The 13,866-nt window shown below is 40.6% G+C and overlaps 1 protein-coding gene across 1 annotated transcript in view; it reads left to right on the top strand.

Moving 5' to 3' along the window:
- Positions 1 to 13,866, top strand: part of KIAA1549 (KIAA1549 ortholog) — a 135,486-nt gene that overhangs the window by 95,474 nt on the left and 26,146 nt on the right. Inside the window, exon 16 of the mRNA XM_034637766.1 lies at positions 4,153 to 4,470. Coding sequence (XP_034493657.1) covers positions 4,153 to 4,470 — 318 coding nt within the window. The remainder of the gene's footprint in view (positions 1 to 4,152; positions 4,471 to 13,866) is intronic.

The raw sequence follows: 13,866 nt of genomic DNA, 5'->3' as shown, positions 1-13,866 counted from the left end.
GATCGGTACAGTCCCAGAGGGTGCAAGGTTCTACAGATAGGCTGCTGTGCTCCTGAATGGAATGATCTGGTCGTTTCGGGAGGCTGCGAATGAATTCCTAAGATAGGGGAGCTAGTGCTGGCAGTTCTTACAGCAGATGGAGCTCTCGTACTGCTCTTTGCCTTGGACAGGTGGTTGTCGGGGCGTCTGTGGTGTTTGGCTTCATCTGGGAGGACTGTCCTCTTGGGTCCCCAGATGGTCACTTGAAGCTTTGGCTTTTGTCTCCCACGGGACCTGCAGGTGTGATGTGTGAAACCAATGAATAGAAGAAGGGGGCATTCCTTCTCTCCCCTCTTACTTCCCTAGCCAGCCAGGGCTCATTCCCTCAAAGGAAATCTGCACGAGTGCTATTTCAGTCTCATCCCCCCCCCCTTTTTTTTAAGTAGCCCCGAGTCCTGTCATCTGATGCCCTTGGGTCCCGTGTCTTCCCCTGGATCTCTCCATTTGTCTCCATCGGTGATCTGAAATCAGGCCGCCTTCGGGGGGGCCTGGATCATCTTTTCACTTCTTGCTTTTTTTCTTAGCAGTAAGTGCAGAGGTTCCTCCTTCAGCTGGCGGAAAGAAGCCCTTCCCCGGGGAGCACCACCTCAGTCAGCCGGCCTCATTTTTCAGGGATGCCCTAAAATGAAGTTTTTCTCAGCTGGACTTTTTACTTTTTGTGAAATTCTGAAACACATGCTTTCAAAGATAATGCCTTTTGTGGTTCTCACTTTTTCTTAGGTAGTATTTCATCTTGAAATTTTACTACACATACATGTTTTTTCTTTAATTTTACACTTTACCCTCAAAATATCTTCTTGTTATGAGCTCTGTTCTTCTAGGGTGAAAGAAATATTTCTGTATTTCTTGGCAACTAGGGTTACCATTATAATTCAGGCGTCAGCACACTATGGCCCTCAGGCCAAATCCGGCTGGCTACCAGTTTTTGTAAAGTTTTATTGGATCACAGTCTCGCTCGTTCATCTGTGTGTTCTCTCTGGCCGCTCTCGCGGAGTGATGGAGTTCCATAACAGAGCAACAGAGACTCTATGACTCAAAGCCTACGATATTTGCTGTTTGGCCCTCTGCAGGAAAAGTTTGTCTACCCCTGATCTAATTTATCATCCAAACCTGACACCTGGGAGAGTTATAGAAGGCTCTGTTAATGATTATATTGGGACAGCAGGCATAAGCTGAGATTGTCCTCACCCAACCAGGCTTTCTGCTCCTTCTCTTAAAATACTCACAAAAGATTGCAAAATAGGCACCAGAGTAAATCCTCTCTAATGACTACATGGAAAAAAAAAAACTTCGTATGTATTTCTGAGGAATGATAGGTGGATGTGAATCTGTACAAGGGAAACAAATTAACTAATAATGAAAGTATCAGACTGAGACAAGAGAGCGGAATTCAAATTCCAACAGGGATCCTGGGTAAATCTTAACCTCCATAGACCACTGTTACCCATTTATTATTAAGTACCACTTATCTGTGAAACACTGTGCAGGTGTTGGGATATAGAAAAATGAACAAGACCTCTTCTTGGCCTGCAAGGTGCTGGTAGTGGAGCCCGCCAAATGAGACTGTAAGAGGAGGAAAAAACGGGAAGCTATGACGTCATGACCCCGTAGCTCTTCGCTTTCTTGGCAGGATTCAAGAGTCCCGCCTTCACAGCTTCACATCGTATTTCTTGGTATAAAAGTTAAACCATTGGAATCTCAGTTCAGGCTTGCAGTTTTTTAGGTGGCCGCATGCTCGTTTCCTTGCCATACAGTGTTCTAGAGCGAAATTCAGCTGAGTAAATTTGAAGATCTAATTGACTTTATTCAGCAGTTCATGAATCAGGCAGCATCCCACCCAGCAAGTAGAAAGAGCTCTGAGGGGCGGTACAAAATGGAAGGTTTTTATAGATCGAAGGGAGCAGAAAAGGAAGTTTTCTAACAAAGAGTGGATTGTTTCAGGCAAGGTCACCTTTCTTTGTGGAAAGGGGGGGTCTGTTGTGCAGGTTACCTCACTAGTGCTGATCAGGAATTTCCAGATTGACTGGTTAAAGGTCACATTCCTGGGAGAGGCTGAAAGTGCCGTTAAGTCTTGCTTTGCTCTCTGGGGGCCTGTGACTCCACTTGGGGCCGGTTGTTGCTTTCTTGCTTTCTTTTTGTTTTTTGAAGAACAGTTACCTAGTCATTTACTGGAACCACCACCAGGAACATTGCTTCTGTCTTTGGAGAGACCCTTTCACTTACCAGTGGGATGTGTTTATGGAGACACTTCACCTTTTACTCCACTGTTAGCTTGGTGACACATTACTGGCCACAGTCTTCCCTCTCTACTCCCCAGGAAAACCAAGAATGGGAGAAGGGCCTGCATGTGGACCTTTTATCCACCTCACAGGGAAAGGAACACAGCTCTTCTGAGAGCCGTTACTTAGAATTCCTAGGTGACAGATGTCACTTAGTAGAACCTTTCCTGGGATAGCCCAGTTTTAGAGAAACAGATTTCTGGGACCAAGGTGTCTCATCCATGGCAGGGAGACCACCCACTGGGGAAGGGGAAGGGCACCAGCCCTGTCTCAGGAGGGCAGTCACAGCTCAACAGCAGTTTCTGGGGAGGAGTCAGGGCTCGGTGATGCTACAGCTTCAGATTCTGCCAAGAGAATCCAGCAATCTGAGTTTTAGTATGAAATTTTCAGGTTTTAAGAAATGTTGGCTCTTTATCTTTTTTTAGACTGTACAGGCCAAGCAGCACAGGTCTGCAGGCCATGTGTGGTGTGCCAGTCTGTAGTATGGTTTTCTCTCTGTTTGGAGTTAAACAATTGCTGCCCTTTAGTGTTCGGCTCTGGCATGAATAATAATGGAGCATCTGTTGGACAGGACCTAATTATGAGGAAGCATTTTATTATTTTATTATTATTTTTAAAGATTTTATTTATTTGACAGAGGGAGAGGGAGCTCAAGCAGGGGGAGCGGGAGAGGAAGAAGCAGCCTTCCCGCTGAGCAGGGAGCCCGATGTGGGGCTCCTGGGATCATGACCTGAGCCGAAGGCAGACGCTTAACCGACTGTCACCCAGGCGCCCCATAAGGAAGTATTTTAGACAGTTGTCTGAGAGTGAGGATGTGTTTGAACAGAGATTTTTCTTTGTAAAAGAGTCATTGATCCAAACACCAATACAGACAAGAATGTCTTCTTTGGCCACTTGAGTAGGGTGATCCAACCAGCTGAACTAAATAAACTGTGCCAGTTGGATGAGCAAAGCATTCTAGACACAAGGAGCCCATCCTCCCTCTCGGAAGGCACAGGATCACCAGCCCCTCGTGCAGAGCCCCTTCTCTTTTCAGGGTGTCACTGGCAGTAACTGTGATGATGTGTTTCCGGCACCGCTGACACCGAGGAAGGCCTCCTCTTACATCGGTTTCCTCTTTTGTCTCTTAGAGTTGACTCTGTGTATGTTACGACAGCATTTTGCTCATACAGCAGTATCAGGAAGTAAGATTTTAAGAAACTTTAATTGTTACTTATGTCCCTTCCTCTTCAACAGTAGGTATAGAATACAATTTAAACCTTTCTGGGTGATTCATATTATGCAGAGGCAGCTCCATCTGAAAGACATGTGGTTTCTGAATAAACACTCTCTATTTACTATTATAAGCAGTTGTTATAGTAAGTATTAAAGTTGTTTATACAACTTTATGTGCAATATGGTGGTGACTTTGAACTCTTCTGGGGTGTGTAGGGAGACATTTTCTTACCATAGTCAATAGACTGCTTTAGTTTTTGGTATTTATGGAAAGTTAACTTGGTATTTTAGTATATAAGACTCTGAGATGTTTTTTGGCTTCTTAGGGGCATTTAATAAAAATACATACTTGCAGGTATTGAAATGCATTTCCAATAGTTGGTTGAGTTTTGCTGGCCAAGTGATTGTTGACTATTTTCACTTTTTTCTTTCATCCCGATTCAAGCTCCCTCTGCCACTGCCACCCCGTAGCTGTCATTTAAAAAATTCTTATGGTAAACTTGTTCCTCAATGTCAGTGAAAAGTATTCAGTTCCATTTTGGCCCTGTAGTTTTGTTTTCATGTCACCACAGAAGCTCACATCTGATCCTCGTTCCCTTTGCTGTTTGCCTTGCTGTAGTCCGATCCCGACCTTCCAGCTGATGTGCAGACACCGTCCTCTGCTGAGCTGGGGAGGTATCCAGGCCTGCCCTTCCCAGCCTCCCAGTACATTCCGCCCCAACCATCGATTGAGGAGGCACGCCAGACCATGCACTCCCTCCTGGACGACGCTTTTGCTCTCGTGGCACCCAGCAGCCAGCCTGCCAGTGCTGCGGTTGCAGGCCCAGGTGTCCCAGCCATCCTGCCTGTGAACAGCACCCCTTCCAGGGATGAGAGGCGAGTCACCCAGTGGGGGTCCTTCTACAGCTCTGCTCAGACGGCCAACAACCCATGTAACGTAAGTACAGGCCTTCTAAAATTCTCTCATGGGCTATATGTTGGAATTTTGTTGCCTGACCCCCTCAATTTCAGAATCACTACAATAATATGGATTTCATTTGATAAGAATTAAAACTTGGCTGAGGGGCCTCAGTTTTTATTATTTTTTTCTAAGTTAATTCTTAATGTTGGAGGCATCCTTTTATGCAACTCTGGTATTTTATGGGGGTCTCTTCCTGGGTTCCTTTCAGTGTCATGAAATGGATGTGGAGTAACTGTCAAAGCATATTCTCATTGATGTCTTTATAAAAGGTGCAGTTTAGAATGTACCAAATCATTAGGCTTCTTCTTAGAAGGCCACTTGGGACTGGAGTGGTCCTTGAGGCTCCAGGAGTATAGGCAGCAAGAACATAAGCAGGCAAGGACAACCATTTCAAATATTAAGTTTCCATCTTAGGACTTAACATTTCAGGATTTCATCTTCCTTTGTTATCCTTTATTTTTTTATATTCCATCAGTCCTTTCAGATGTGCCTTCTCAAAACATGGGGGCAGAAGTAAAACTAAAGGATGTAACATTAAATATTTTTTTGCTAATTCCAGATTGGATTATTGGACTTAAACATTTGACTCTGGAGGGAAGTTAATTAGACTCAGTTTCTCAAGGAGTGTTTATACTGGCTCCTCTGATTTCATTACCCATATTAAGATGAAATTGGGTGGTAATGAACACATGTTAAAGGAATTTTTATCTGTAAAATTGGTTTGAATTTTCAGAATATGCCATTAGTAATAGATTGTTTCCTTCAATAACTGCTACCATGTGGGGAAAAATACCATTCTATCTCGTTTCTAATGTTACAACTATAAATATTAAATACTTCTTATTTATAACTGGTAGCTTATAATCTTTAAGGAAATGGATGATATCGAACAAACTCTTTGATAAAGTGAATGTGGCTTCAGCTGCTCTCTCTTCACTTTAAGCTTCTTTCATTTGTTTATTCATCCAGGTAGATTTATGGAGTACCTGCTGTGTTTGGGTATTCTGCTAAGTGTTGGGGATACAGCAGTGCACAGTGCACAACTCCAACTACTGCGTTACAGCAGGGGTATGTGGACAATTGAAGCAGTAATTTTATTTTATTTATTTATTTATTATTTTTTTTAAAGATTTTTAAATTTCTTTATTCAACAGAGATAGAGACAGCCAGCGAGAGAGGGAACACAAGCAGGGGGAGTGGGAGAGGAAGAAGCAGGCTCATAAAGGAAGAGCCTGATGTGGGGCTCGATCCCATAACGCCAGGATCACGCCCTGAGCTGAAGGCAGACGCTTAACCGCTGTGCCACCCAGGCGCCCCTGAAGCAGTAATTTTAAAACAGCGTGATGGGTGCCTTGGCGGGGGGAAAGTATAGCCAGGGAGCACCTACCTGAGCTGTGAGATATTTAGAAGGATTTTATAGATAAAATGGGATCTGAGTGGAAGTCTGAAGGTTAATTAATGGTTACAGTAGAGAAACATGGCAGAGACAGAATTAAAAATGTCCAGTACAAACTTCTGGACAAGATGGAGGAACAAGGTTGGATTACCTTCCTTCCAGAAACAACTAAAATAACAAGGAAGGAAATACACACACACACACACACACACACACAATATATATATATATATGGGTTTTCACAATCCTGGGCATTAGGCAGCAAAGGAGAGGGATTGGTGAGAAATGAGTTCAGGTCTACACATGTGCCAGTTTATTATCTTGATTGAGTTTCTAGCTGTGGTGCAGGGAGGGAGACCTCAGGCAGAGCACAGTGTTCTCTCTGAGTTGAGAAAGAATCGGAGACTGAGGAGGAAAAGATAGCTATATTTCACAACAGAGAGTACAAGAAAGCAGAGAATTCTAGAGATCTGCAAAGAATCTTCATCTGAGTTCTGATCAGTTTAAGAGTATGAGGAAACTGCATAAGACTGGGGAAAGAACCACCTAAAAAGATTAGAGGGAACAGTCGTCAGGGCTCACACAGATGTGGAAATAAGTTCCTACTATAGAATGAATTGTGTACCCCCCAAATCCAGATGTTGAAGTCTAAACCCCAACGTGGCTATATTGGAGCTAGGGTCTTTAAGTAGGTGACTAAGGCTAAATGAGGTCATAATGTTGGAATCCTGATCTGAGAGAACTGTGGCACCCTTTTAATAAGAAAAAACGCCAGAGCTCACTCTCTCTGCCATCTAAGGCTACAGCAAGAAGGTGGCTGTCTATAAGATAGAAAGAGAGCTCTCACCATGAACCAAACCCTGCTGGAACCTTGATCTTGGACTTTCTGGCCTACAGAACTGCAACAAAATAAATTTCTGTTGTTGAAGCCACCCACTCTGTGGTATTTTGTTTTGATAGGCCAAGCTGAGTATTATAATTCCTCTCCTTCCAGAGTAGAAAGCTGCATAATTCAAGGAGCAACAGTTAGATTACTCAGAAGGAGCATTGGTTTGCTTCAGTAGTGGAGCAAAATGAGCCCCAGGTTAAAGCTTCCCCAGTTCTACCTAACAAAGCATAAAAACAGTACGTGAACCTGAACAGAGCTCAAGAATATTTATTAAAAAAACAAAAATAATATAGCACCCAACAAGGTAAAATTAATAATGTCTGAAATCCACTCAAAACTAACCAGATAAGCAAAGAGGCAGGAAAATGCCACAGCACTAGTAGACAGGGATTTTAAAAGAATAGTTTTAATGAACTTCCATATGTTCAAGAAGCTAGAGAAAACATTGAATGTATTAATTAGAGGCATTGAAGATGTTAAAGGACACAAATCAATATAGAGGTGAAAACTATAATGTCTGAGATAAAATATATACTTTTGGGATTAGTGACAGATTAGATATTGAAGAAGAAAAGATTAGTAAGCTTGAATACATAGTAATAAAAACTATCCCACATGAAGCAAAGAGAGTAAGTAGACTGACAAAATGAATAGAGCATTGGTGAGCTGGGGACAACCTCAAGTGGACTAATATACATGTAATTGGAGTCTCAGAAGAAGGGAGGGAGAGTTAGAAAAAAAATAATTAAATAATGGCCAAAAGTTTTTCAAATTTAATGGAAACTGTAAATGTGCAGATCCACAAAGCTTGGTGACCCCCTATATACAAGAAACATGAAGAAAAAAAATTTTAAAGATTTTATTTATTTATTTGACAGAGAGAGACAGCCAGCGAGAGAGGGAACACAAGCAGGGGGAGTGGGAGAGGAAGAAGCAGGCTCCCAGCAGAGGAGCCTGATGGGGGGCTCGATCCCATAACGCTGGGATCACGCCCTGAGGCGAAGGCAGACGCCTAACAACTGTGCTACCCAGGCGCCCCCATGAAGAAAATTATACCACAAAATATAATCAAATTGCTCAAAATAAGTGACAAAGATTTTGAAATCATCCAGAGAAAAAGAACGCATGGTAATGCAGTGGAACAGAGGTGCGGATGACAGCAAAATTCTCATTGTCCAGAAGACAGTGAAACAAATCTTTAAAGAACTGAAGGAAAAAACTATCAATTCTCTATTTACTGAAAATAACTTTCAAAAAGTTTTTTAGACACACAAAAGCTGAAAGAATGTATCACTGGCGGACTTTCATTATAAGAAATGTTACGGGAAATTCTTTGGGGAGAAGTAAAATGATGCCAGATAAAGATCTGGATCTACATAAATGAATGAAAAACACTAGAAATCTAAATACGTGGATAATTTAAAAAACTTTTTGTTTCTTTTTTAAATTAAAAAAAAGATAATTGGCTATTTAAGGCAAAAGGATGACAGTGTATGGGGGTTTATAACATATATAGAACTGAATGTATGAAAACACTACAGCACAAAGGCCAAGAGAAGAGAAATAAAAGTGCACTGTTTTGATGTTCATATATTATACACGAAGTGGAATAATAACATTTGAAGGTAGACTGTGATGAGTGAAAAATATAGCATATAAATTCCATAGCCACCACTAAAAAAACCCTGCAGAGGAATAGTTAATAACCAACAAAAGTGTAAAAATGAAATTATAAAAAGTACTCAGTCTTGGGGCCCATGGATGACTCAGTCAGTTAAGCATCTGACTCTTGATTTTGACTCAGGTCATGATCTCAGGGTTGTGAGACTGAGCCTGGTGTTGGGCTCTGCAGTCAGTGCAGAGTCTGCTTGAGATTGTTTCCCTCTCCTCTCCCTCTGCCCCTCCCTTGGCTTGTGTGTTCTCTCTCTCTCTCAATAAACAAATAAATAAGTAAACAAACAATAAAATCTTAAAAAAAAAAGTAAGTCCAAAAGAAGGCAGAAAAGGAGGAAAAGTGGAACAAAGAACAGATGGGACAAATGGAAACAGATACCAAGATGGTAGATTTAAATTTAGCCCTATCAGTAATCACATCAAATATGAATGGTGTAAATATTCCTATTACAGAGCAAAAATTATCAATGGAATAAAACTCAAGATCCAATTATCTGTTGCTCACAAGGCACTCACATTAAATATAAAGCCACAAATAGATTAAATGTATGGAGAAGGAAAAAAAAGTTTGCAGATAGATAAACCGTGTTAACACTAATCATAAGAAACTGGAGTGGCTATATTAATGTTAGCCAAAATGATCTCATAGTAAAGAATATTACATAGAGGATCATTTCATAATAATATATTGGTCAGTTCATCAAGAAGACATAAAATCCTAAATGTTTATGTGTCTGTGATAGAGCATCAAAATATGTGAAGTGAAAACTGATAGAACTGCATGCAGAAATAAACAAAGCCACAGTTATAGGCAGAGACTTCAACACTTCTCTTTCAATAATTGATAGAATGAGTATATAGCAAATCATTAAGGTAGAGAAAACTTGAACAAGTCTTGAATTAATACTGATTATCAGCTTGAACTAATTGACATTTATAAAGTGCTCTACCCAAGAAGAGCAGAAAGAATGTACATTCTTTCATGAGTGCATGGGTGATGGGGATTAAAGAGTACACTTCTCATTATGAGCACTGAGTAATATATAGAATTGTTGAATCACTCCATTGTACACCTGAAACTAATATAAAACTTTATGTTAACTGTTCTGGAATTAAAATTTAAAAATTAGCTTTAGAAAAGAATACATGGAACATTTACCAAGATAGACCGTATTCTGGACCATAAAGCTAATCTCAATAAATTGAACATATTATCAGACAATCCCATAAAAAGTGGGAAAAGATTTGAACACAAATGTCACCAAAGAAGGAATACAGATAATAAGCAGACAAATACAAAGAATCAGCAGATGGAGAGATGTTCAACCTCATTAGGTGAAGTGCAATAAATCATAATGAGATACCCTTATATACCTATTAGAATATGAACAACTGGAACTTTTATAAACTGTTGATAAGAATGTAACATAGCACAACCTCTTGAAAAGCAGTTTGACAGTCTCTTAAAAAATTACACCTATGCCTTCTTTATGACCCAATTCTATTCTGAAATATTTACTGAGGAGAAATGAAAGCATATGTCCGGACAAGGACTTGTACGTCATGACCGCTTTATTGATAAGAGACTCAAATTGGAAGCAACCCAAATGCACATGAACAGGCAAATAGACAAACAAAAATGGTATTGTATTTATACAGTGGGATACTACTCAGTAATACAAAGGAATGAATTATTTATACATATGACAACATGGTTGGGTCTCGGAATAGTTATGCTGAGGGAAAGAAGTTACCCCCCCAACCAAAAAACAGTGCATATTGTCTGATTGGATTTATACGTAGTTCCAGAAAATGCAAGCTAATCTAAAGTGACAGAAAGCAGATCAGTGGTTGCCTAGGGATGGAGTGAATTTGGGTAAAGGTATGGGACAGAGGGATTACAGAGGGGCACCAGGAAGCTTGGGTGGTGATGGGTATGTTCATTCTCTGGTTCATGAGCATGGTTTGTGGGTACCAACATTTGCCAAAACTTAACAATTTGTATACTTTAATGTGTGCGTTCATTGTGTGTCAATTATAATGAAATAAGGCTGTTAAAATTTTTGCTCCAAAATGTTCTTAATAGTGATATTAGTTCTGGACGACTAATACAGAGTGAGAAGTAAGAGGGGTGAGACATGAGACAGGAGAGAAAAAGTAAGAAGCCTATAGGGATAGAGCCTAGTCCTCATCCTGAGGGTAATGGCCAGACACTGAAGAGTTTTGAGCAGTCTAAAGACATAATTCAATGTGCCTTTTTGACAGATTGCACTCATTTTAGACTGGAGAATGGTTTGTCAGAGTGCAAGACCAGAAGCAGGGAGACATTTAGGAAGTTGTCCTAATAATCTTGGCGAGTGATGTTGGTTGCCCCAACTAGCACGATGCAGTGTATGGATTCAAGAGGAAGACTCTCCATGACTTCAGTGTGTTTGCTGATGGCACTGCGCCAGTCTAGAGGGAGAGTTCTATGATTCAGGAAAGGGGATCCAGAGTACCAAAGGAGGAATTATCTTTAGAAATGAGGGGATGTATTTCTTCCAAGGAGAGGGGAGGAGTTGGGTGCAGATACAATCATGTTTGTAGTGGGTGACAGGAAGTTGAGGGGCCTCCCATCTCATGGTGGCTTCTGTTTTTCACAGTGGAGAAAGCAGAGTCATTTACTGAGAATGAGGGAAGTGTGGCAGGGCAAGAGATTTGAGGGAGAGCAGAGATCGTGCATACTTACTGTAGAGAATGTGAGAAAACCATTTAGAGACATAAGAGTAATTACTTAGTGGCATCGAAGCCCCTGTTGAGATTGACTGTTGCAAAATTATAGTGGCACAAATTAAAGTTCTGTAGTTTTGTTGATCAGCATTTGATACCCAGGTAGAGACAAGGAGAAAAGGGGCAGTTGGGTTGATCCAGGAGTTGGGCTTTCAAAGGCAAATGTGGTGAAAGGACAAGGGGCAAGAGATGTGCAGATTAGAGGGTGCAGTTGAAATGGTAGACTGCACTGAAGGGCAAGGACAGGGAGTTGGGGTCAGTTCGACGTGCTGCAGCTTTGTAGATTCTTCCTCTCGAATCCTCCGCATTACGTCAGGAGCCACCATCATCTCTCACCACCATTGCAAGCGCTTCCTGATTGTCTCTCTGCCTCCAGTCTTGAATGTAGGATGTCAGGGTGGTGGCTGACATGTAAAAGGCCATTTACTGGTGTTGAGCAGGCTGGGGAGCGGAGAGGCTGACACAGTAGATGCATCCTCTGGAGGACAGGGGGACTCAGCACCAACGGGGAAGCCTCCAGGAGCCGCTTGACCTAGTCTTGAGTTTTGCGAAGGAAGAGTTCTCATGTCACTTTCCGACATGACCTTGTTCACCACTGGCATCTCTGTGTTACTTCTCTCTGCTCCTAATGCTTTTTGAATTGTTCTGTGAAGAAATCTGTGGCCATCTTAATTTCCCCTTTCCTGGTAAGGGATGTACGTACCCTACCTGCTAGGAAGCGTAAATAATTCTGGGCACTCAGCCAGTGTTTCTGAATCATTTCCCCCATGAATAGCCAGTGTCCATTTGATCTTCAGATTCAGCTCTTTCATTCACTTCAGGGAAACTTGCTTTTATATCTGACATGATTTTCTTACTCTATTCTATTTATTGGAGTTGAAGATACCAATTATCTTCGTATCAGCTCATCTTTGTTTTCTGTACCTATCCTTTTATTCCCTAATGGCTTTAGCTACTTTGTCCTGGTTTCTCTGTCTTCTTTATGATTATCATGGGCCCTTTCTCTGTGGCAATGATTTGATTTGGAGCCATATCTATTCTTTCCCCTGCTAGTTGATTTCTTAGAGTCATAATCACATTGTTTCGGTCCTCAAATCATTTCCACCAATAATTAGGTCCCAAATTATTTCAGTTCTGGGGTCTCCCATTTCCATTCATTCTATTGTTTTATCATCTCTTCTTTCAACTTATAAAAAGGAATTGTTATTCTTACTACTTTCCCATTATGCAGCTGCAGTCCTTTTTTGTTCCTTGGCTGATAGTTTTCTCAGTTTATGGTATGAATCTGTTCCTTTCTTTGCTTGTTTGATTTCGCTGGTGAATTTTAGCAATAATTTTTGAGTGATTTGTGTTATTATTTTTATTATTTGTTCATTGTTGATAGGTTTTGGAGAGAGGAACAATTCCGTGATAATGCCTTAATCCACCATCTTAACCAAGAACTCAAACCCATAGCAAGATTTTTATAAACACTCTTAACTGAGTGGTTTTCTCATCATGGGCCTTTGATGTTGCCCTTATATGTTTTGATGATGATAGCAGTTTAATCTAGTGGAAAGCCAGAATCATTGGCTGTATCTGGGATATCTAATATAATTTTATCATGTTTATAAATTGGTCATAAGTTATTTTTTGTTGCCAGGAGGAACCTGATCACCTTTTATTCCCTTCTTCTGACTACAGTAAAAACTACAATAATGTAGATTTCAGGATGTCCTCAGTTACCACATGAACCTTTATTTACCATCTAATGACATTTTTTAATCTTTTTTTTTTTTTTTGGCCACTGTAAGGGTTAGTTATGCATTGGTGAGAAGGCCACTTGATAGGTCGTATTTCTGCTTTCCTGAATAAAGTTAATCTCCCTGGAGCAGTCTTCTAAGTACCAAGTATGGATGTCTGAACCAGGACATTTCACAAGCAAACCCATCCCAGACTCCACCAACCATTTAACATGCCTTTCTTCTCTATTGGCCTGTTTTATACTGAGTAGAAGGAAGGGATGCATTAAAATGGTATTTTTATTTGACATTGCTGGTTGAAACCTTAAATTTCTATTTTGTTGCCCAGAGTTTTATATAGATGTGACCCACTTAAAGTAAACACCTGTCATTATGTCTATGATTTTTTTTTTTTTTAAATCCTTTTCATTGGGGCATGCAGTCTCTGGAAAAATCACTTCCTTTTTTCTGATTACAATAGAGTTGAAATCCCTCGTACCACAATAACAAAACAGGTAGACAGCTAGTTTTCAGTGTTTTTCTGTTAGTTTATCACTTACTGGACCTCCTGAAATCCTGATATGTAAACTTTGATCTTTTTTTGTTTTGTTTTGTTTTGCATATGAATATGTTTTAAAAATTCAGACTGCTGAAAAATACAGGGGCCACTGTGAATAATCTTTATCTGGTGTCAGATTTCCCTTTAATTATTTGAAAAGGAATTGAAACTCCTCTTCTTTCTATTCTTCCCTTCTTCCATAATCCCATTTGGCTGTTTGACCTCATTTGGGGAACTCTACAAGGTTCTCCTCTACCCCCCTCTGCCGAGGGGATGGAAGCAGAGAGGGTCAGAAGGTGAAGTAATTTGAGCACAGTTTCATACATAATAATCCCTTCAAACTGTATGAGTTATAGGGTTCATT

The sequence above is a fragment of the Ailuropoda melanoleuca genome, chromosome 1 (assembly GCF_002007445.2).
Source record: "Ailuropoda melanoleuca isolate Jingjing chromosome 1, ASM200744v2, whole genome shotgun sequence".
Classification (NCBI taxonomy): Eukaryota; Metazoa; Chordata; class Mammalia; order Carnivora; family Ursidae; genus Ailuropoda; species Ailuropoda melanoleuca.
Note: the sequence above shows the minus strand (reverse complement) of the source record. Positions and strands in the feature narration are given on the sequence as shown.